Source organism: Pungitius pungitius, chromosome 2 (genome assembly GCF_949316345.1).
Source record: "Pungitius pungitius chromosome 2, fPunPun2.1, whole genome shotgun sequence".
In the NCBI taxonomy this organism is placed as follows: domain Eukaryota; kingdom Metazoa; phylum Chordata; class Actinopteri; order Perciformes; family Gasterosteidae; genus Pungitius; species Pungitius pungitius.
Window position 1 is genome coordinate 27205068 of NC_084901.1, and position 25881 is coordinate 27230948.

Below are 25881 nucleotides of genomic sequence, written 5' to 3' on the forward strand. Positions count from 1 at the left end.
TTTATTCCGGTGCATCCCGTGTAACTCCTCTTGAATGGCTCTTACTGGTTCAATATTCCCTCCCAACGTTTATCACCCTGTGAATTAAAACCGCTCCTTCATCAACAGGATCTACCAGAAAAGGACATGCCATGTTCATGAAAACACTTTGGTCTTTAACGTAGCAGGATCTTATTTTGTTCACATGTGGAAACTCCGCTAAAATCCGCCTGATTCAGAGTATGAATGAATGAAGAAATGAAAGAGTGCTGTGTCATTGGCTGGCTGCTGTCAGAGGGAGGAGCCTGTGAAATAAACTTAGGGTTTTTTGAAGTAAACCTGCTCCCGACCAGGTTTGGTTCACAGGCTCAGTTACCACAACGACTGACCATAAGATTTAGTTTCTCTCTTTCTGAAACAGAAAACCCAGAGTTTCCCTCATCTCAGGGTTAACAAACTTTGAGTTTTCATTAAACCCCCTTCTTGAAACGGACCCCAGCGGCCTGTACCATGATGGTAGTTCAACAAACTCAGGGTTCCAGGATTGGTTCAGAATTGACAAAACCAAACCGAAGCAATCAGGCTTTATTGGTACCATGATGCCGCTTATCAACTCACTTTGTCAACACAGGCTTTGATCCTTAAACGCTGATTACTCTGCGCGCGCATGGACATAAGAGTAACGTCGGCACCGAACAACCAATCACGTTCGATATGGCGAGAGAGAGAGCAATATATTTTTCCGCAGAGGAGCAAGAAATAATCATTATTAAACACATATACATATACATGCATATACATACATAGATATATACATATACATACATAAACATACACATATATATATATATAAAGTCTATATCTATGTATCAACTCACTTTGTGTTTGTAAATATATATATATGTATATACGTTTATATATGTGTATATGTTTATAAATGTGTGTATACTAGGGCCGGGACTATAGCGCGTTATTTGCGATTAATTAATTACAATATGAATTAAGATTAATTAATTGCACCTAAAAATAACGCATTACACATTTTTTACGCATTTTTACACTCTTTTTTGCACCGCGGAACGTTTCTCACTGGATGAGTTTCGGCGGACCGATTATACTGGAGCACCAACTAGCGTTCATGACTTCAGACAACAACAAACCACAGTGAACATGAACGAAGAAGCTGACGAGTGTCGGGTAGCCCCGTGAATGGGAAATATTATTATAATAAACACACGGATGGAAGCGTCGATAAGAGCGTGATTGTGTGCAAGCTGTGCAACAAGGAATTCACATCGAGCCTCAAGTATCACCTCAACGCAAAACAATTAGCAGCTAGCGTGGACGTTAGCCCGACTCCGGGTACAAGGACCCACACCCAACCCACACTGTACCAGATGACTTGTTTAAGGACCAGGGTAACTAAGACCACGTCTGAAAAAATAACCAATGCTCTGAATGTACTTGAAAGTATTGGTCTACTTAAAATAACATAGTTTACAGAAGGTCTATTTACCTATAGGCTACCTGAATTTCTGAAAGTACTATATTTCTAAATATGCTATTGCTACACTGGAATTGGTTGAATAAAAATAAAAATCCATGTGAAAAAAATGACTTCTCACTGTTCCCAGGTCATATATTTGTATGTATAATATATGCGATTAATTTTGATTAATTAATTACAAAGCCTCTAATTAATTAGATTAATATTTTTAATCGAGTCCCGGCCCTAGTGTATACATATATATATATATATGTTTATATATGTGTGTATATATATAAATATATATATATTTAAAAATGTGTGTAAATATATATATATATACATTTGAGTTCAAACGTGGTCACATGGTGCATTTGAGATCAAACGTGGTCACATGGTACATTTGACATCAGAGCTGGTCACATGGTACATTTGATATCAGAGCTGGTCACATGATACATTTGACATCAAAGGTGGTCACATGGTACATTTGACATCAGAGCTGGTCACATGACACATTGACATCAGAGCTGGTCACAGGGTACATCAGAAGTGCAATCAGAATTCCAGGAGTTACCCAGGACACACACATTTTAACAGACCTTAGAGGTATTGGCAGCCTTATATTACACAGCTTAGAATATCATTTTTTCAACTTGTAAAATTTGACAAATGGCTGAAAAAATGTCTGAGACCCAGGATACTGCCGTTGTAATTGAAGACGTCGACCTGTGCCATGAAAATGAGGTCCTCTCCCAAAGGAATAAGGATCTCCAGCAAGAAAATGAGGACCTGCGCAAAGAACTTGAGGACATAAACTCAAAATACAGATACTCTAGGAACACAAACAAAAGGGCTCTTCAAACACAGAACGAAATGTTTCGCTCCGAAGTCCAGAACATCACCAGAACTGTTGACTCACTACGCTGCGAAATATCCGCGTTGCAGAGCGAAAAGCAGGCTATGTTTCTTGAAAGGGAGGCCTATATTATTGAAAGGGACAATAGGGTAAAAGAAGTTGATGACCTTCAGAAACAGTGTGAGTGCTGTGAAATTGAAAAGCAGAGTTTGCGTCAGGAAATAGCAGAGCTGAATCTGAGTAGTGGAGTAGAGAAGGAGCGGAATGTGGCCCTGTTAAAAGAGATTAGGAAAATGAATATGGATGGACTGGCACTGGGATGTCGTAATCTATGCCTGCAAAACCAAACGCATGAACTGCAACATGATCTGGAAGAATTAAGGGTCAAAGTAAGGAAAGAGAAGGAAACTTTGAGTCAACAAAACATGTCCCTGCAGCGGGAATTTGAGGAGGTTCAGAACCAAGTCAGAATTGAAAAAGCCAAGTGGAACAAACAACATAAGGAATTGAAAAGACTTCGCGATTATATGAGATTAAAAGAAAAGGAAAATGAGGAAGCCATGGAGAGAGTGCGGTTCCTCAACCGGCAAGCTTGTTTGCCCTCAGCAGGACTCATCAACAAGCCCGTCGAAAACTTTAGCAAGGCCACCGAAGACAAGCAGAAATGGACAGATTGGATTTATCACTGGATGTCGTAATCGGTACACTGCCCACTCCCAACACCCCATGTCGTCCTTGAGCAGGACCCTAAATTGACCCCGTAGTGATTACGGTGTGTGTCAAAGTTATGAATTAATTAATTTATAGCTGATGGGGAGGTGGCACTGTGTATGGTGTCTCATACACACACATATATAAACATATACACATATATAAACATATAAATATATATATATATATATATATAAATACATGTATAAACATATATATATATATATATACTGTATATATATATATATATATATAAATACATATATAAACATATGAATACATAAATAAACACATAAATATATATATACACATATATAAACATATACACATATATAAACATATAAATATATATATATATATATATATAAATACATATATAAACATATAAATATATATATACACATATATAAACATATATATATATAAACATATAAATACATGTATAAACATATATATATATACTGTATATATATATATATAAATACATATATAAACATATGAATACATAAATAAACACATAAATATATATATATACACATATATAAACATATAAATATATATATACACATATATAAACATATATATATATAAACATATAAATACATGTATAAACATATATATATATATACTGTATATATATATATATAAATACATATATAAACATATGAATACATAAATAAACACATAAATATATATATATACACATATATAAACATATAAATATATATATACACCTATATAAACATATATATATATATAAACATATAAATACATGTATAAACATATATATATATATATATATATATATATATATATATATATATATATACTGTATATATATATAAATACATATATAAACATATGAATACATAAATAAACACATAAATATATATATATACACATATATAAACATATAAATATATATATACACATATATAAACATATATATATATATACATATATAAACATATAAATATATATATACACATATATAAAGATATATAAACATATAAATATATATATACACATATATAAACATATAAATATATGGGGGGTGCAAGGTTCGTGGTACGAATCCCGGCTGCTCCATGTGCCATGTCAAAGTGTACCTGATCAAGACACCCAACCCTTAATTGCTCCCCAGGCAAAAATGTAATGCATGGGGTATAATGCAATGTAAGTCACTTTGGATAAAAGCGTCAGCTAAATAACATGTAAAGAAAGCAAAACAATAGCTCAAGAAAAATCCCAATTTACAACAGACCATTACTTTCACCTTACCCCACAATAGTTTTCAATTCGTTTCAAAGTACCTGGTACCTGGTAAGAAATAATTTGCTTTGGAGAGAGATAATTAAACATCTGTGTTTTCAAAAAGAGGGAGAAAGAGTTCCCTCTCCAAATGACTTTAGTTTAATTCACATTGTCTTCACCATTCAAAATGACAATCTCCAGAGAATTACAAGCCAACCTGCTGCCAATTTCTATCTCTCAAGCCAACCTTAGGCTATAATGTCTATAATGACATTTGATAGTGATGTTGATTTATTGCCACAGCCATTTCATTGATTTCAGAAGCAGCAAGCATGATAGATTTCACGATCAGCGAGCACTAATGTAATGCCCTCATGCGTACTTTCTTTTTAATTAGCAAACTAATTAAATAGAGTAAATGTGAAGTAAATATGTTCAAATTGAATACACAAATGGAAAAAAAATATTTGTTAATATTGGTCTTTCCTAGTACAACCCCTATCACAATATCAGTTGATCACGATTATTGGCCATCCTTCTTTTGAAGGTAATGCTTAGATCTGCAACAGTTTCGCCTCAATTACTTTTTCTGTTATTCTGCTTCTGCTTTATTTCTGGTGTTTATTCTGTTAATCTTGTATGTCATCCTCAATTGTATAGATGAAACTTCACTTAATCATTTCTTGCAACCAATCCCAGCTTTGCCTTTTAATGTCCATGTTTCAATAATTGAAGCTAAGACCTAGTTATTCATTTAATAGTTGCATCCTTTTGTTGTAAACATCTTTGATCAGAGACAAATCACAATCTCCTGTCTCAGAAATATTTAGGTCACTCTTTAGAAGTGATGCTACTATAGCTGTCATAAAAGTCTTCTCACATCACACACTGCACTATGCTGGTCTTCTGATACTTTAGTGCAGCATATGGTTCTTTTATTCCGTCTGCAGTAAGATCCGTGACAGGATTCTGCCTGAAGGCCTGGTCACACCAGAATGCGGAACAGTGAAATCCATCTGTTCGTCTCTCAATGCAACGTTGGGTGCTAGAAGCTTGATGAATTAGTGGCCACTCAAAGGAAACTTGTGTAGCTCGCTAACTAGCCAATAGCATACACGTTAGCTGGGCTATTTCTCTCGTTTTCGTACTTTGGTGTTCACACCACTTGGCTTTTTAAAAATTATTTCATACACTAAAGAGATACATATAAAGAGGGGGAAATAAGTATTTGAACACACTGCTATTTTGCAAGTTCTCCCACTTAGAAATCATGTCATCATAGGTGCAGGTCCACTGTGAGACATAATCTAAAAAAAAAATCCAGAAATCACAATGTATGATAATTTATATGATACAGCTGCAAATAAGTATTTGAACACCTGAGAAAATCAGTGTTAATATTTTGTACAGTAGGCTTTGTTTGCAATTACAGATGTCAAACGTTTCCTGTAGTTTTTCACCAGGTTTGCACACACTGCAGGAGGGATTTTGGCCCACTCCTCCACACAGATCTTCTCTAGATCAGTCAGGTTTCTGGGCTGTCGCTGAGAAACAGAGTTTGAGCTCCCTTCTAAAGATTCTCTTTTGGGTTTAGGTCTGGAGACGGGCTAGGTCACGCCAGAACCTTGATATGCTTCTTACAGAGCCACTCCTTGGTTATCCTGGCTGTGTGCTTCGGGTCATTGTCATGTTGGAAGACCCAGCCTCATCCCATCTTCAATGCTCTAACTGAGGGAGTGAGGTTGTTCCCCAAAATCTCACAATACATGCCCCCGGTCATCCTCTCCTTAATTAAGCCTGGTTTGGAAACAGAAGTTGTAGTGCAGTTGTCCTGATGCTACCTCCCCCCATGCTTCACCGTTGGGATGGTGTTCTTGGGATGGTACTCATCATTCTTCTTCCTCCAAACCCTGATTAGTGGAATTATGACCAAAAAGTTCTATTTTGGTCTCATCTGACAACATGACTTTCTCCCATGACTCCTCTGGATCATCCATATGGTCATTGGCAAACTTAAGACGGGCCTTGACATGTGCTGGTTTAAGCAGGGGAACCTTCCGTGCCATGCATGATTTCAAACCATGACGTCTTGGTGTATTACCAACAGTAACCTTGGAAACGGTGGTCCCAGCTCTTTTCAGGTCATTGACCAACTCCTCCCATGTAGTTCTGGGCTGATCTTTCTTAGGATCATTGAGACCCCACGAAGTGAGATCTTACATGGAGCCCCAGTCCGAGGGTGATTGACAGTCATGTTTAGGTTCTTCCATTTTCTAATGATTGCTCCAACAGTGGACCTTTTGTCACCAAGCTGCTTGGCAATTTCCACGTAGCCCTTTCCAGCCTTGTGGAGGTGTACAATTTTGTCTCTAGTGTCTTTGGACAGCTCTTTGGTCTTGGCCATGTTAGTAGTTGGATTCTAACTGATTGCATGGGGTGGACAGGTGTCTTTATGCAGCTAACGACCTCAAACAATACACATAATTTAGGATAATAAATGGAGTGGTGGTGGAAATTTTAAAGGCAGACTAACAGGTCTTTGAGGGTCAGAATTCTAGCTGATAGACAGGTTTTCAAATACTTATTTGCAGCTGTATCCTACAAATAAATAGTTAAAAAATTGTATATTGTGATTTCTGGATAATTTTTTTAGATTATGTCTCTCACAGTTGACACATGCACCTACAACGACAATTTCAGACCCCTCCATGATTTCTAAGTGGGAGAACTTAGAAAAAAAAGCAGGGTGTTCAAATACTTATTTTCCTCATTGTAACTAGTAAGCTAAATGTTGGCTACTCATTTAGCAAGTTCATCAGCCCGGCTCACACAAATATTTCAAAAATCCTGGTTCTACAACTTCTGTTTCCAAACCAGGCTTTATTTCTGGATTACTTGATACCACTAAGGAGGAGTTTAAATATCAGTGAATAGCGCAAACATTTACTCTTCATCTGGTCAAGACTAAATAGTTTTAAGACAGTTTAGGTTCCAGGTCAACGTAAGTTAATTAACAAGCAAAACCACTTATTACATCAAATGCATTGAATTCAACACATGCTACAGTGAAACAAGTGTGACCATGGCTCCGTGGTATGCTGGTTCACCTTTAAAATTAAAAGGATGGAAGGCAGGACACGAGTAATAACCTCAAATGGCTACTGTGCTGTGCATGTGATGAATGGGTGTCCATCTACCATTTACCAACCCTTTAATCTTCTTGGTTGATAAATCACAAAAAACAAACAACTTTGCATGCCATTTGTTTCTGCCATTTGGTTTCATATTGTCATACTTTGTAGCTGCACTAATTCTTTGCTCAGCTTTCATCTACCAGCAGACAGCAAAGCCAACAATTGTTGAAATGACAGTTGCTATTTGTGGGAAGCCTCTATTCATTGCAGATGTTTTTATTCTCAGCTGTCGTGCATCTGCTAATCAAGTATTGTAGTGCAATTTTTGTGATTATAGTTTCTACATTTTTATTATTAATCCTTGGGACTAAAACAAATCTGCTTTCTCGTTGATCCTGGTTATTGTCAGATTCATCCATTTATTCATAAAAGCTGGAACTTTCTTCATAGATAACTAGGACCAGTTTGAGGAAATGAATGAGAAAATACAATTGCTTGTGTGTAGTTTTGAGAAAATGATGGGACACTCTTAAAATGTCACTCTAATAAGCCACAGCAGGGATAAATTAACATTCAGACCTCTGGCATTTTAATGAAGTGGACAGGGAGAGATCATTTGGGACGGACCATATTGTTGTTCATTACCGAGCTTCCCTCGGCGTGACGCAGGCCCACATAAACACATCCACTGACCAGCATGTGTGTGTGTGTGTGTGTGTGCGCGCGCGCGCGCTCATGTATGTTCAAGCACACTTTGCCTTATTGTGTATCAGCCAGAAAAGATGGATGGGTGTCAATGGCAGGTCTCCCTCTCATTCTCCTTCTCTGTTATCTGCCTCGATATGTTGCTATGTGTTTATGTGTAAGTATGGGTGGCTGTGTGTGATTGATAGGTGTGAGTGTAGAGGTCTCAGTCTATTTGTCGAGACTCCATTAAACACCTGTTCAGTGGACCAATGCCCTGTGTCCTCGGCCTGCTGCAATGGTAAAGCACCCTGAATACACACAATAAAACCATTGAAATAGTGTCATGTTTATGTCTAAATTCAACTGCTTCTTTTCTAATACGTTCTATTTGAGTTATAAATCCCTGAATGTGAAGGCTTAAAACGTGGAGTTTGTTCATAGCAGAGATACGTTTTACAACCCTTCAAAGATCTCATGGCAATCATTTTGGGCAACAATTACATATACAATTGCAAGGTAGATGTATATGTGAAGTTCAGCTATTCACAACATTTGACATTCCAAAGTCATCTACCAGGAAGCATGGTTTGTATGAGACATACAAACATTTACAGAACTCAGAAATTCTGCGATAGTCTGAGGCTGCATTGTTTTGAACCAGTGCTTTCGGAGCATTCCACACCCCCCAAAAATTGATAATTCAGTAAAGGTAGAGGTACTTTCTGTACTCACTAAACTGATTTTAACGAACACAAACTTTTGTAGATCAGGAATAGGTCGGGACAGAACTGTGTTAGCGTATCAACAAACTAGTCAGACCCGTCGGGTTAAAATTACTAGGTGGTGCCTGCATGAGTAGGATGGAATTATTTTGTTGCTGGTTTCCACACAGCTGGTGGATGATCCAGTCTGGTTTTGAAGCATGGAGGAAGCAGCTAATGCCAAACAAGTAGTAGTTGAATAAGCTTTATTCACCATGTATCCCCATGCAATTTGACTCTGCTTACATGTGCTTTTTATTAATGCGATGCTCTATTTCGTCCAGATGTCATTTGTGCATAAAGTCACAATGCTAACCTGAGTGTAGCCTGGTTGAAAGTGCGGCGGCCATGTTTGGGGGCGGAGAGGGTAGTATTCCTGTTAAACGGAAGGAGATGACTTGAATGATCCCAGTGGGTGCCACATGAGTCAGTTATCATATGGATAATGTCCTCTGCATCCACGTCTCTGCCGTGGCTGTCAGGACAATCGAATTAGCATGACGGAAACACTTAGCATTAACATCAGCCAGTGTGACGGCTCGCCACTCTAACTGCCATGCTTTACATTTATGGAAGTGGTAATGATCGCTCAGCATCCATTATTCCGCTCTCCTTCTCCCCCGGAAGTGTCTTCCTGTCTGTCTTCTCTTTGTCATCCCGTCCCTTCCCTCCTACTTTCGTTCTCCATCTCTTTGTGTTCAGTTTACTGTTATACCTGTCTACGCCTTGCCCAAGTCCATTTTAATTATGTCCCATGATTGATGGTGTGTACCTCTGCCATTATATTGTGATTACAGAAACTGCAGTTATCAGTGTCACACACACACACACGCACTCACACATACACACAGACACACACACACAAACACAGACGGATTTCTAATGAAGTGTCAGCAGTCTTGTGGCAAGCTACAATGAAACCCAAACAATTGACAAGCACACACACACACACACACACTACTAGACAAACACACACACATAGCCTCATGTCAACAGGCTATCCTCTTTCAGCTAATAACATGTCACTAGTGCTGACACTGCACTATCTACTCTATAACACTGCTTGAGAGTGCGAGACAAAGGGAAAAAAGAAAAAGCAAGTAAAACTGATATTGTGTGTGTGTGTGTGTGTGTGTGCTTACTGTTGTCGTGCTGATTAAAGTGTGTGTAAGAGAGATTGGGCAGAGTGAATTCAGTCAATCACATTGTGATCACACAGTACAGTGGCTTTTATTTTAATCACAGTGCTAGCGTTAGCAGCTAGCAGTGAGCAAGATCAGAATATCGTTCATTTTTTTTGCATATATATATATATAAAACGTACTTATTTCAAACACAATTTGAAACACATCCTTGTGTCAAGTGACTTATTAATTTGATACATTTTAGTCAGGATTTAAAAATGATCTTGCTTCTCTCTCTGTAGCTAATGATTACGGATTCAGCTGAATGAGTTCAGGATGAACTAGGTTATTGGCAGCTGGACAGATGAGGCAATTGTCACTAAAAGCCTTTACCAACCTGAGTGCTTAAAACAGTCACTGAATGACTGAATGATTTGTGCATGTATTACTCTTCTATACAATGCAATGGCAGATCATGTATTGGTGTTTAAGCATGGACTGTATATAAGAAGTGGACAAAGTCACCCCATGCTATGTCGTCTGCAGGTTATGAACCGGCGACCTGTCAATCACAGCAAGTTCGCCCCAAAAGGAAACTTCCCTTTAAGGTCTATTTGACTATATAGTAGTTAAAATGATGCTGTATTGAGGAAGACTTGGAAATAGAGATTGAGACCATAGAGTCTTTATAACAGGGGTCCTCAACCACCGGGCCTTGCACTGCTACTGGCCCGTGGGCCATTTGGTACCGGGCCGGTAGCACCAAGAATACTTGTTTTATTTTCGATACGATCAGATATCACATATTAAAGCTACAGGACCCGCCCCCTGCGGGTTATTTGAACTATTGTATATTTAAGAGCAGGCTATTTGTGTCCATGTTAAGGTTCGATGTGAAACTAAACCTCTAAAACTTCTCCCATCAACACTATACAGACCATTACACAAGAAGTACGTTTAAATTTAAGGCGTATGAAGGTATACCTTTCTTAGTGAAAAGCTACATGAATTCACACTTATAAAGATACATGTTCGAATCAATAACAAAAGCAAACAGCAGCAATATTAACAGGTCTATCGTAAAAGCGCAGATCCCAATTAATTTGGTGACACGTCATTTTTTACATGTATTTGCAGTTCAAAGCCTCATATTTTACTTAATGTGTCACCAGGAATCAGCTCTTACCACAAAAAATTCTTTCACATTTGGGGAAAGAAGCTGAGCTGATTATCTGTGCTTGTTAAAAACACAACTTTACTGTGCCTGTGTGAAAAGTAGCCAAATTCAAATGGCCTCAGAAAACCCATTCAATGCCACCGTCTAGTAAGGGCTGCTGACTTTGTGGTGTCTCTGTGTCTCTGTTTGCGCCATATCAAAGTCATCATTAGCAGAGAAAAGGCAGTCACACAGGTATATGTGTATTCACATATGCAAATGTCGGAACCTCCAGTGCTGTCATCATTAGCTCGGGAAAACACACACACACTGCAGTGTCTTTAAGTTGTTCTCTATGAGGCTGGTGGCAGATGGTCTAAATTATACAACAAAGGAGAAATGGGAAGTCACTATAAGGTAGTGAGCTATTCTCTTCTGTTATGTCCTGTCACCTTTTTTGTCACGGCCACGTTGCAGCCCTTTAGGATGTAACTAGAAATAGCTGGGCAACAAGGATGATTTATTTCTAAAGGAAATTAAGTTCTTAATAAAATAGGATGTTTTCCAACTAACTGGCATTTTTCTGCAGTGGAACAAGCACGAAACGTCACCGTTGAGTTAAAAAAGCAAGTTGTGTCATAACTGGACCTATAGATCTGAATATATTTAGCAACTTTATCCAGCATCACTAGTTCTTTCCCTCGTGTCCTATTGCAATACATGGTGTCTTGGATGGTTTTCTTGTAAAATACATGTTGTAATACAAATACTTTGTTTGTTTGTGTGTAGAGACTGCAGAGAGCAGCCAAACCTCTAAGTGTCTGGAGTGGAATAATGATGCATGGAATTCAACATCTTATCTGTTAAGTCTTTTTCAAAAGTTCCTTCAAATAAGAGGCATTCTGGGGATTTTTTTTCTCACTTTTGAACTGCTGTCGGAGCAGAACACCATAGAAGGTTTTTTTTTTTTTTTTTTGGTGAACCAAATATCCAACCATTGATTCCAACTGAACCGAAATATGTTGAGAAACATCAGGTGTTAGAATTTCTTCACATGATTCTTCCGCAGACAAAGACACAGCTGCACACGGATGAGCAGACGCACAAAGTTGTCGGTCTTAAATAACCACACGCACACGTTTACACATTCAGATAGAACCCTGCAAGGAAATCAGAATGAACATAATTGCCAAATGAAAGCGGCAAAATGAGCGTAGCAGCAGAGCCAGGCGACAGGGAGGTCAGATGACCAACCCCTGGGTAGGAAGCAATCCACACTCAGCCCGAGTCAAATGAACAGATGATCTGTCTTCACCTTTTCAGCTTCCATGCAGCACATTTCTCTGTTCGCCAAGCTGAAGTAATTATTTTGCACTCCTCAAGGCTTTCGAATGCACAAAGGAATGTGATCAACAGCTTGGAATCGCAAAAAGCTCAGACCTCATAGACGTGGTGTGATGATTTTCTGGATACATTTTCGAGAAAAGTCCCTCTATTTCATTTGTGTCAGTCAGTGGCATGTCTGTCTTTTATGTGTTGTTCAGACATGCTGGTGAAGGCTACTGTTTTGAAGGTGCTCCTTTGGGAGGAGGGGGAGGGATCATCGCAATCCATTCCATTAATAATGATGTGGACTTTTAATTAAAAGTCAGAATTGGCTTTGTTGGTTGTTTGTTCTCCGCATACATAAAAATATAGAAAAAAAATGTATAGTTCTGGGATATACATTTTATTTTTTTATTTATATATATATATAAATATATATACATATCCCAACATTCAATTTTTTCTTCACTCTCAATTCAATGGGTCTGTGGCTTTCTGGCTCTGTACTGTTCCTATGAACATCAATGTACCAACACACATTTATAACAAATACACAACAAGCAGCTCATGTTACCAGGTACCATAGTTATTAGTGAAAAGTTAAGTTAAGTTAATGCCTTAAGGTTCACACTCACTTTAGAGGTAGAACGATATCTTACTCAGGTTGTGACGGTTTTATAGTTTATACTTTATATTATGAACAGAAATGGATCAATGGGTCTGTGGTAGCATTTAGCTACTTTAGCTTGGACATATTCAGTCATATTTTCAGGTTACGGTTACAGTCTTTGAACGTTCATGCATTTTATTACTGACATTTATTTTGCTGCTGTGTTTTTTATTGACTGTATTGATTGATTATCTCTGCCTTAAGATTAAAGTCCAGGACCAATTTCAATTGAATTTAAAATGACTGAAAACGGTTCTTCTCAGGCTCAACTATATCCGGATGTGACATTTTTTTTCCTAAAATAAATTAAAGAAGATGAATAATACTTTCTCTTTATATGTTTTAGAAGAGCTCTGTGTTCTCAGGGGATTCACTGTCACTGGGAGCCGCGGAGGAAAAGCTGATGACGCAAACAGGAAGTCTATACGCCTCATTTCAGAGGGCGCCCAGATCAGGGGGTGGTTGAAGGACCCAGCCCACGTCTTCCCTGTTTCTCTCACTTTTCAGATGGATTGTTGACACCCGCTCAACACATTTTGAACACCAACATTTTCTAGATGAATAGAACAAGCTAACGTAAGCTTCTTGCTTAAGGTTAGAAAGCAGTCCAGAGAACCTACATTAAACTTGTAATCACTACTCGTGTCAGGCTTAGGAAGATCTGAACACATCAATGTGTGGTAATCAAAAACAAATCGATACTTCCAGACACTTCCTATTCCTCAAACAAACATATTCTTAACTAGACTCAAAAGGAGAATGTGACCCAATCCAAAGGGTCGAAGCCAAGGTTGCTGCTGTCAAAGGGTTCCATGTTTTTCAGTATTGGTTCTTTTTACTTGCACTTGGCACAATGAATGTTTCTAGATGATGAAAGACACAGTCTGTCACCAGTCATCAGTGGTCAAGTGCAGTCCCAAAGGTTCACCGACTATATCATTTTTCAGAGGCCTCAAGCATTTAGTGAGTTTGATTCTCAAAAGTACCCTCCTCTTTTAATTGATAAAACACTGCTCATATATGCCGTATTGTCTGGATCAAAGGCTCACTGTTCAATTTAGGATGGAGGTTCTGTTTGAATGGATTTACAGTAGAGCCTGGTTGGCTCAGAGAGGCTCCACAGGGACCTCTGTTATCTGCAGTTGTAGTTTCTCTGTTGCTTTGTGAACTGTGGCTTCATAGTTTCACCACAATCATTTGAAATATGCTAATGTGATGGCTTCAGAGGACCTTGCACAAAAGGATAATAAATGTGATTGAACTTGGTAATGTGGGACTTGCCGTGGCCTCACAGGAAAGTACAAAGGGGATTATCATTCAATTTACAAAGGAAACCATATCGTTTGTTATCTGCAATGTCAAATATAGCAATTACACTTACTGTTTGAAAACTACAGGTAACTGGGGTTGAAGGACTGAAAAAAAAGTTTCTATTTCTCAGGAGGATAGAACAGTCTTGCTAGGGATCTACTGATGTCTTGCGACATTGAACACAGGTTTGTATCTCCTGATACACAATGAAATTGTGTTAAACAACAGGTATTGTTAAAGGAAACAAGTACTAACCATACGGACTCATATTTCCATACTTTCACTGACTCAAACCTCAGCGGTTGGGACAGGTCCTCATCATTATGGGAGCACAGAGGCTGAGGCCTCTATGGCCTCTGCAATGTCTAGCTGAGGCTCATGGGATTGTCATTATTCATCAATGAATGTCTGAAACAATTTCAATTACAATTCATTTAATTGTTGACAACCACAAATATCAAGCTTGTTCCCAAAATGACATCCTGTATCATATGCTCAAAACTTTAGGTGCAGTCTATTATATCTACTATATAGTGTGTGTGTGTGTGTGTGTGTGTATGTGACTGTTACTTGCCCTTTAGACAAGGTCACACTTGGAGAAAAGCGATTCAGGCATATTAACGCAGGTCACCATTAACCTTAACTCCGAAATGTTACTTCCAAACCTTACGGAAACTCATTTCCCAATTATTTTGTCCTCCTTGTCCTTGAGGGCCAAAATCACCTTTGGGCCAATGGAAAGCAGCTGGCTGCTGCGGTTGACTGACTGACGTCAGTCGCGCTGTGAGGGCTGCGTCACGCTCCCTGAGTTCAGCGCTTCATGAGACCCCGGTGGCACCGGAGGACACGCCTCCAAAAGTGGATTTCCCTGATGCAAAACTGCTACCCCTCTGTCTGGATGAACTCCCTGACCCTGGGGGTCTGATACTGCAATAAGGCCAGATGAAGAGATGCCCAGAGAGGCAGACAGAGTCAATGAGGGACAAGGAGAGCAAGGGAAGAGGGAGGAAGGAAGAGATCAAAGTGGGAGGACAAGGGCGGGAAGGAGGGATGTAACTGCGGCGTGCTCCTTTCTTTGCTAGATCTCCCCCCCCCCTTCTAGTCTCTAGCATCTTTTCTCTCTTCTCTCCATGGGGAAGGGCAGAGAGGGGACAAAGATGCTGTCCTCAACCCGGGTCGGGGACCCTCAGCCTAGGGCAGCATTCCACTAATCCCCCCCTTCCTCCGCATACTGGCAGAGAAATGGTTTCCATCCATCCGTCCGGCCCACTTGAAGTGATGCTAAGAGGACATCTACTTCCACTCTAATACACCCAGGAAATACAGTGCAACACGCAGCAATGTGAAGCAGTCATTCCGAGAGGCTGCTGTGGGCAGATATGTCAGCACATCTCCATCTGGATTCATTATTTGTGTAGAAATAGCTGCAGTATTTACTTGAAAAATAAAAAACTGCAGATTCTCACCCACAACGGCCAATACATTGCATCATAATTAACATAAAGTTCCTGGACGAAGGCCCTGACAGACTGCATGTTGCCGTACTATACTCATTCTGAGAAATACAGCGCACACTGAGTCAGTGTATCGCTGGGTAAATTAGCACAAGGGGAAGGATTGGAGGGAATAACTTTTAAATAAGAGACAGCAGAAAATCACAAGGGACTTATAATTTAGCATATCTCCAGTGTATTTACCCTGGACTTCATTCACCTTGACGGCTGCTCCACTATTGTGCCGTTTGTCTATTTCTTTTTCCTCTGTCTGTCTGACTGTACTGTGATTTCCCCTCTTGATTCATGCGTCTATCCTAAAAGGAGCACACAGGTGCATTTCAGCTGTGTCTTTTTGTTGTTATCTAGCTGAGGGATCTAATATTGGTGCAGCGCTGAGAAAGTCAATGTCAAATGGTGCTCCCTCTGCAAAGCCTTTCAGGTAAAAGCCAGATGGGGAATAATAATTTGGGATCATAAAACCGGAATTCTGTACCGAATCTGTTGAGCCCCTGTTTACCAACGAGCCTGAAACAGATGATCTGCTGAGGTGACACCTGACGGGGGCAACCAACAGGAGACGAATAAGAGCTGAGAGTCCTAAAACATTCCATCTGATTTTCATGATTTCATAAGTCTCAGTGATGTGCAGTGCCAATGTTCAGTCAGTGGGGGAAGAAGTGGGCCCTGTAGAGAGCTTACGTCTACGTGGATATACATATAGATCAGAATTACAATGTTCACTTTTCACATTACCTTAATTATAGTTTTTTTTGAGCGACCACCAGAGGTGGAAAGAGTAACAACATTTTGTAAAAGTTACTGGGTTACTTTTGTAACAGCTGGGTGGGGTGCAGGATTCTAGTGTAGTTAAAAAAAGACAAGGCAATATAAATCTCAATCTAGTTGTTTTTAGTTGAAGGAAGACCTTTACAAATTAAAGTGTAATAGCAAAAATAATAAAATATAAATAAAGCAGAGATGATTTTAGTGCAGATCCTCCAATAAAACATTTTAAACATTACTACAACCACTAAATATGGCGTCGGGGGGGGGGGTCGCTGATGGGTGGTGGCGCTGGCTGTCTGTCGGGACGTATGCACTCCAGTGGCGGAGCGTTTACTCTGCGATCCCCTTAAACCGTCTCTGCTCTGCTTACTGAAGCAAAACAACACGTGGACAATAAATATCAGAGCCAAGAGCAGCGAGTGTAGTCACCTACTGCTGCTAACACATCCCGTCAGACCAGAATTATTTATTTATATCCTTTAATGAACTTTTCTCCTCTTGTTACCCTGGTAACCGCAGTCATTACAGACGGTTGCGTCGATTCTTACTGTGAAAATCTACGTACTTCCGGTTTAGCGGCTACGCTTCCTATTTTCATTCGATTTCAGCTGGGTTTGCATGTTTTGTCCGTCTCCATCATTCTTGTTTAGCGCGTTCGTTCTCCCGCTCATCACTCAATCAGTGCAGTGACCTTAGTTTCCTGGGCGCGATTTTTTTTCCTTTGCATTTTTTTTTCTTTGAATTTTTTTTTACTCAGTAACGGATATGATTTAAAATGTAGCGAAGTACACTGTAAAATCTAATTAGTTGACCGTACTTAAAAAAAGTATGCAAACTCGTTGCCTCAAAAAAATTAAGCAAAGTGGTCTTATGATTAGTGATTTAGAAAAGCTTGTTTATTTTAAGTATCCAGTACTATATCAAGTAGTACAACAAAAAAAAAATTTAAGTAAAGTGATCTTAAGATTAGTGATTTAGAAAAGCTTGTTTATTTTAAGTATCCAGTACTATATCAAGTAGTACAACTAAAAAAAAAATTAAGTAAAGTGATCTTAAGATTAGTGATTTAGAAAAGCTTGTTTATTTTAAGTATCCAGTACTATATCAAGTAGTACAACAAAAAAAAAATTTAAGTAAAGTGATCTTAAGATTAGTGATTTAGAAAAGCTTGTTTATTTTAAGTATCCAGTACTATATCAAGTAGTACAACTAAAAAAAAAATTAAGTAAAGTGATCTTAAGATTAGTGATTTAGAAAAGCTTGTTTATTTTAAGTATCCAGTACTATATCAAGTAGTACAACTAAACAAAAAAAAATTAAGTAAAGTGATCTTAAGATTAGTGATTTAGAAAAGCTTGTTTATTTTAAGTATCCAGTACTAAATCAAGTAGTACAACTTAAAAAAAAAAAATTAAGTTCATGTAACTTGTTGGAGCTATATTGTTATTTTTGTTTATTTTGGGCTTGAGTTAATTTATAGCTTCATTTATTCATTTATTTTCTTGCTAAGGTTAATTTGGTTTATTTTGTATTTATGCTTTACTTGTATTGTCGTTTATTGGTCACATGGTGTTATGTTCATTTGCATAAAGTAGGTCAAGGTGGGAGGTGCTTCAGGCTAGGAGGGCATATGGTTTTTTACCAGCGTGAGAGAGGCAGCAACAATGTCTGTGAGCTTGCTCATGTATGTGAATAAACCTTCTTAAACTCAATCTTGGTATGGACAGCACTTTGCTTTGGTACCTCTGAACCTGCGTAAAGCCTAACCATGACCTAGCCTCAAGTGGCCATTTGAGAAGTTTGTTATTATTTGTTTTGTTTAAGTTTATGGACAAATGGCCACTACATTAAGTAAAAAACCGCCCTGGATATATCGTTGGTTTACGTGGATACTGGACTTGTCGTTTGCTGGATTACCGTTTGGAAAGTGGATTACTCACCTGGATGCGGGAGACAAACAAAGGAAAGGGCCTAGGAGTGACGGAGGCGTGGGCTGGATACAGTGCAAACATCGAATAATACGACCCATCCGACAGTGTAAAGTTTCCTTGGACACCGTACTGGATAACGGTGACAATACTGGAGCGCTGGAGCTGCACTACGGAGTGGAGGACATTATCTGCTGCAATTTGAATTCGCAAAGGCCCAAAGCCTTCACAGGTGGTGCGCACGGGCGCGCGCAACAACAACAGCTACTGCGTGCATACAACTCCGTGTACAAAGGCAACCACCGCAACAAACAAAGTTCCACAAGGTATGTGCTTTATTCAGTCTTTGCAAACAACTCTGTGTGTGTACATGACCGACATCAACAAAGAGTAAAATGTCTGACGTTGCATCTAAAGCCACGAGCGACACGGCGCTTCCTACAAGAAGACGCACAAGTTTTACTGCTAAAGGAATGATGTTTTTTATGCAAACGTGTCAGGAAAAGAGATCGATGCAATGCAGACGAGCCAAATCGTGTATGAATCAGATGGATAAGTTGATGCATTCTGCAGACAATATTGATGCAGTCAAGTCTCTTTTGGATCAAATGATAATATGTGTTGATGAGGCAAAACAACATCATTTGTCATTTATGTCACTGGACATACCTCAGGATGAGAAGGAGAAACAAGATAAATATTTTGAACAAAAGGAAAAGTGTTTTTCAAGCTTTATTGATGACGTCAAAGGTTGGTTATCAAACACAGGCCATTCATATGAACTTCCGATTAAACCACCTGATAATCCAACTGGTATTGGGCCTGAGGACAGTGTATCCAATAAAGGTTCTGCAATGTGTTCAAAGGCTGGTTCTAAGCTCTCAAAGACTTCATCCAGTTCATCCGCAAAACTATTAGCGCAAGCAGAAAGAGCAGCGTTACAGGAACGCATGGTTGCTCTGAAACAAAGGCATATTTTGGAGGATCAGGAGGAACAAATACGACTTGAACAAGAGGACTTACGTAAGAAACAGGAACATTTAAGGAGAGAAAAGGAACAACTTGCTCTGGAGGTAGAATTAAAGGTGACAAATGCAAAATTGGAGGTTCTGGAAGTAAGCTCAAAGTGTGGCGGTAACTTGTCAAGATGTGCATCTCAAACATCAGATGGTATGAATTCTTACTTGAAAAGGTCAGAAACTCAAGGGACATATGAACTAAATCCGAATGCTGAACGCTATGTGCCCACCAATAAAAGCTCTGAACCTACCTCCAGTCGCTTGTTAAATTCTGTCCCTGTTGGTGTTCAACCCAAACATGTTGTAAAACAACTACCCATACCTAATGTCATTCCTGTGTTTCAAAGGCAAGGTACACAATCACTGGGTTTGCAAGATGTTTGTGATGATAATCAATCCATCAATTCTCTGGACATTTTGAACATCATGCAGCGTCAAAATGAAATAACTACGCTGTTGGTCCAACAAAACACAGCCTCTGCCCTGCCTATGAGAAATATACCTGTATTTGATGGTGATCCCCTGTATTTCAAATCTTTTCTCAGAGCCTTTGAAAATTGCATTGAGGATAAAACTCAAAATTTCAGTGATCGTCTGTACTTTCTAGAACAGTATACAAGGGGGCAACCAAGAGACATTGTAAGAAGTTGTCAACATATGCCCTCTGAACCAGGTTATCAAAGAGCAAAAGCGCTTTTGATTGAACATTTTGGCAGTGAACATAAGATCTCTTCTGCTTACATGGACAAAATCAACAACTGGCCCTCAATAAAACCTGAGGATGTTAATGCTTTGCAGTCATTTGCTTTGTTCCTTCGAGGTTGCTCCAATATAGTACATCATATAAAGTATATGAAGGAGTTGGACATGCCAGCTAACCTCAGGACGATCCTAATGAAACTCCCATACAAGCTGAGGGAAAAGTGGAGAAATGTGGCATGTGACATACTGGAACAAACTGGAAACAGAGCAGTGTTTGTTGATTTTGTGAATTTTATTGAAAAACAAGTCAAAATTGTTTCAGATCCTCTGTTTGGAAATATTAATGATGTTTCTCCAGCCAGCTATACAAAGCTATCCATGCAAGTTAACCAGAAAAGGAAAAGTGGTACATTTGCCACCAGCATTAATGCACCAAAGGATGGACATAGAGAAATGGAAAACTCGACAGCTCACAGTAACCAGCTCAAATGTATGTTCTGCTATCTTACCAATCACACTCTGGAAAAATGCTTTCAGTTTAGAAGAAAGACACAACAGGACAAGATTCAGTTTCTAAAGGAGAAGGGCGTTTGTTTTGGGTGCTTGAAACATGGACACACGAGCAAAGACTGTAGGAGTCGTTTGGATTGTGAAGTGTGTCACAGGAAACACCCTTCTGTCCTGCATGTGGAGAAGGATATTACAAGGATAACCTCCAAAGAAACTGTAAGCACTGTATCCGGGAAGCAGCAGACGTGTGGTCATATTGGGGCTGGTGATGAGGATACTGCTGTCTTTTCCATTGTGGCTGTGCAGGTGAAAAGTCAGAAAAGTAATAAAGTTGTGCATACTTATGCTTTCCTGGATCCTGGGAGCTCTGGTACCTTCTGTACTACAAGTTTGGCTGAAAGGCTGGGAGTATCAGGAAAAAACTGTAATGTAGTGTTGAGGACAATGGGGCAGACTAAAACCATTAACACTACTATAGTTACCGGTCTGGAGGTGTCTGGATTCGACACCGATGATTTTATTGAGCTACCATCTGTTCTGACACAAACAAAAATGCCTGTATCTAAAGTCAATGTGCCATGTCAGGATGATGTTGCCAAATGGGCGTATTTGAGTAGCATTAGGCTACATGAAGTAGATGCAGATGTAGACTTGCTCATTGGAACCGACTCTTCTAAAGTTTTGGAGCCATGGGAACTGATAAACAGTCAATGCGGTGGACCGTATGCAGTGAGGACCAGAGTTGGCTGGGTCATAAACGGGCCTCTTCGTGCTGGAGACTCTGAAGGTACTGGTGTCAAATCAGGATGCTTTGTTGTAACTGCTAATCACATATCTGTGGAACACTTGGAAAGTATGTTGATGCAACAGTATAATCATGACTTTATTGAAAGAACAAGTGATGAACAACTTGAGATGTCAAGAGAAGACATTAAATTCATGAAAATTGTGGAGAGTACGACAGTGCTTAACAATGAACATTATTACATTGACTTACCTTTCAGAGTTGACAATCCTGTTTTGCCGAATAATCGCTGCATCGCACTACAAAGACTCCAAGGCCTGAAGAGGAGATTTAATAGAGATATTTCATTCAAGGCTCAATACGTTGATTTCCTTAACAACATGTTAAAACAAGGATATGCAGAAAGGGTTCCCACAAATGAGCCCACTCTGGAACAAGGAAAGGTGTGGTACATTCCCCACCATGGTGTACATCATCCAACCAAAGGAAAGTTGCGTGTTGTGTTTGATTGCGGCTGTACTTATAAGGGTACATCATTGAACAGTCAGCTCCTGCAGGGCCCAGACTTTACTAACACGCTAATTGGTGTCCTCCTTCGGTTTAGAGAAGAGCCCATCGCTGTTATGGCTGATATCAACGCCATGTTCCATCAGGTCCGGGTTCCATATAAGCACGTTAACTTCTTGCGCTTTCTATGGTGGCCCAATGGAGACGCTACAGCGGAGCCAGAGGAATACAGGATGTGCGTGCATTTGTTTGGAGCTGTATCCTCACCAAGCTGCTCAAACTATGCACTGAGGAGAACTGCTGAGGATAATGCACTGCAATACTCACCCGATGTCCTCCGTACAGTCAAGACAAATTTCTACGTGGATGACTGTCTTAAGTCTACTGTGACAGAGGAAGATGCAGTGGAGCTCATACATGGATTAACATCTCTCTGTAAAAAGGGCGGCTTCCATCTCCAAAAGTGGGTCACAAATAACTCAAATGTGTTTGCACTTATTCCTAGTGACATCAGAGCAGTGGGTTTGGGGAACATGGATTTGGACAGAGATCAACTCCCTGTGGAAAGAGCTCTGGGGATGCAATGGTGTGTTCAAGGAGATACGTTCAGCTTCAGGACTGCAGTGCAGGAACGTCCACACACTAGGAGGGGCATCCTTTCTGTGGTGAGCTCTCTTTACGACCCGCTGGGGTTTCTGTCTCCTTTTATAATACCTGCCAAGTTACTGTTACAGGAGCTGTGCAGAATGAACTTCAAGTGGGATGAGCCAGTTCCCCATGACGTCTCCGAACATTGGTCTGAGTGGCTCTCTGAACTTCAGCATATGAGTGGATTTAAGGTGGAACGGTGTATTAAACCCAAAACCTTTGGAACACAAGTGAAAGCAGAACTGCATCATTTTTCAGATGCCAGTCAAACAGGATATGGCACTGTTTCATACTTGAGATTGGAGAGCACTGACAATGTGCATGTTTCATTTATCACAGGCAAGGCTCGTGTCGCTCCTCTAAAGCAACTAACCATTCCACGCCTTGAGCTTGCTGCAGCTGTGCTTGCTGTTCGAGTGAACACAATGCTGTTGAAAGAGCTACAGTTGCCATTGCAAAGGTCATTCTTTTGGACTGATAGCACTACTGTTCTCAAGTACATCTTCAATGAAACAAAGCGCTTTCACACATATGTTGCCAATCGTGTCAGCACCATAAGAGAATCCACAGACAAAGATCAGTGGAGGTATGTAAACACCAAAGACAATCCTGCAGATGAAGCTTCTCGAGGACTAAGAGCTCAGGAGTTTGGGAAAGGAAAATGGCTAAAAGGACCGGACTTTTTGCTCTTGTCCCCCACCAGGTGGCCAAAGCTTGACTTGGACTCCTCTTCCATTCCATCTGATGATGCGGAGGTGAAAAGGGAACTCAAGGTGAATGTTGTTACAATACACAGTGACAATCCCCTCAGTCAGCTCATTCACTATTTTTCATCCTGGAGAAAGCTTAAAACATCAGTGGCCTGGCTGATGGAGCTGAAAGAAAGACTTTTACTTTTGAGCCGAAAGAGGAAAGAATATGTGGTCAACCAGAATGAGAATGTGGAAAAGGAGATAAAAAAAATTCAAAGCCGCACTTGGAAAATCCAGCTTGACACCAGAGCGCTTGGAGGAAGCCGAAAAGGCAATAATTCAGTTTGCGCAAAACCAAAGATTCAGTACTGAAATTTCCTCACTAAAACGTGACCCAAAGACTGTTTTTAAAGACAGTCCTCTGTACTGCCTCGACCCCTTCATCGAAGATGGCCTCCTCAGAGTTGGTGGACGTCTGTTTAAATCTGCACTGCCGTGGGAGGTAAAGCATCCTGTGATTCTGTCAAAGGATTTGCACGTTTCCCAGCTCATATTGCGTTACATCCATTGCCAACTTGGACATGCTGGACGCAATCACATGCTGCACAGACTGAGACAGAAGTATTGGATCATAAATGCCAACTCTGCGGCCAGGAAGATTCTCTCACAATGTACAGTGTGCAGAAGGTACAGAGGAAAGCTTGGAGAACAGAAGATGTCCGACTTACCGGAGGAACGAGTTGTGCCTGATAACGCACCCTTTACAAATGCGGGAGTGGACTATTTTGGACCATTGGAGGTGAGGAGAGGTAGAACTGTGCTGAAGCGATATGGAGTGATATTTACTTGTATGAGTAGCCGCGCAGTACACCTTGAGGTGGCGCACTCCCTCGACACAGACTCCTGCATCAATGCTGTGCGAAGATTTATCTGCAGAAGAGGACCTGTGACAAGTATAAGGTCAGATAACGGCACAAATTTTGTTGGTGCGAAGAAGGAACTGAGGCAGGCATTGGCCGCTTTAAATCATTCTAAAATTGAAAGGACTTTTGTGCAGGAAGGAATGACGTGGAGTTTTAACACCCCAGCTGCATCTCACCAAGGTGGCGTTTGGGAACGTTTGATTCGCTCTGTGCGCAGTGTACTTACCTCTGTTGTTGGACAGCAACTGCTGGACGAGGAAGGCCTGCAAACGCTGTTTTGCGAGGTGGAAGCGATACTCAATGATCGGCCAATAACTAAGGCTTCAGAAGATCCCAATGATTTAGAAGCGCTTACTCCAAATCACATTCTCCTGTTAAAAGGCAAGCCTATTCTGCCATTAGGTCTGTTCGAGAAATCTGATCTGTACATTAAGAGGAGATGGAGGCAAGTGCAGTACGTTGCGGAGCTTTTCTGGAAAAGGTGGACAGCAGAGTATTTGCTTGTAATGCAAGAAAGGCAAAAATGGATGAAGCAGAAGAGAAACTTTATTCCAGGAGATATTGTTGTAATCGCTGATGCCACAGCTCCAAGAGGCTCATGGATGATGGGCAGAGTTCTAAGCACCACAGCTAACTCCAGAGGACTGGTTCGCTCGGTGAAGGTCCAAACGAAGAACAGCATCCTGGACAGACCAATAACCAAGCTCTGTCTTCTCTTGGAGGCAAATAATTGACTATACAATTCATTCTTTCTCCTATCTCTGTCTTCCATCTATTTGTTTCTTTCAGGTGTGGAGAATGCAAAGATGTGAAGATTTCAGTTTAATGCTTAAGCTACAATTAGAGAATAGCTCCTTTTTTGATAAAGGTTAATTGTGGGTAAAGTACCGTCACAATTAGGGGCTGGGTTGTTGGAGCTATATTGTTATTTTTGTTTATTTTGGGCTTGAGTTAATTTATAGCTTCATTTATTCATTTATTTTCTTGCTAAGGTTAATTTGGTTTATTTTGTATTTATGCTTTACTTGTATTGTCGTTTATTGGTCACATGGTGTTATGTTCATTTGCATAAAGTAGGTCAAGGTGGGAGGTGCTTCAGGCTAGGAGGGCATATGGTTTTTTACCAGCGTGAGAGAGGCAGCAACAATGTCTGTGAGCTTGCTCATGTATGTGAATAAACCTTCTTAAACTCAATCTTGGTATGGACAGCACTTTGCTTTGGTACCTCTGAACCTGCGTAAAGCCTAACCATGACCTAGCCTCAAGTGGCCATTTGAGAAGTTTGTTATTATTTATTTTGTTTAAGTTTATGGACAAATGGCCACTACATAACTTAATAATTATGCTTAGTGTTAAATTATTTTTTTCATTTTGTGTGGACTTCTTGATACAAATTTAACCCCACTTAGAATTACTAGATACCTACAACTTATTACTCACTCATTTTTTAAGTTCACTTAAATTAAA

General features: G+C 39.8%; 2 protein-coding genes across 3 annotated transcripts in view; one reads left to right on the forward strand and one right to left on the reverse strand.

The window, feature by feature from the left end:
• Nucleotides 1-25881, reverse strand: part of il1rapl2 (interleukin 1 receptor accessory protein-like 2) — a 287495-nt gene that overhangs the window by 176679 nt on the left and 84935 nt on the right. The gene's annotated exons all lie outside the window — the stretch shown is intronic.
• On the forward strand, nt 18174-23431 carry LOC134124408 (uncharacterized; the record flags this gene model as incomplete). Its single annotated transcript, XM_062560728.1, has 1 exon — nt 18174-23431. A coding segment is annotated over exon 1 (4368 nt), but the record flags the coding sequence as incomplete, so codon positions are not given.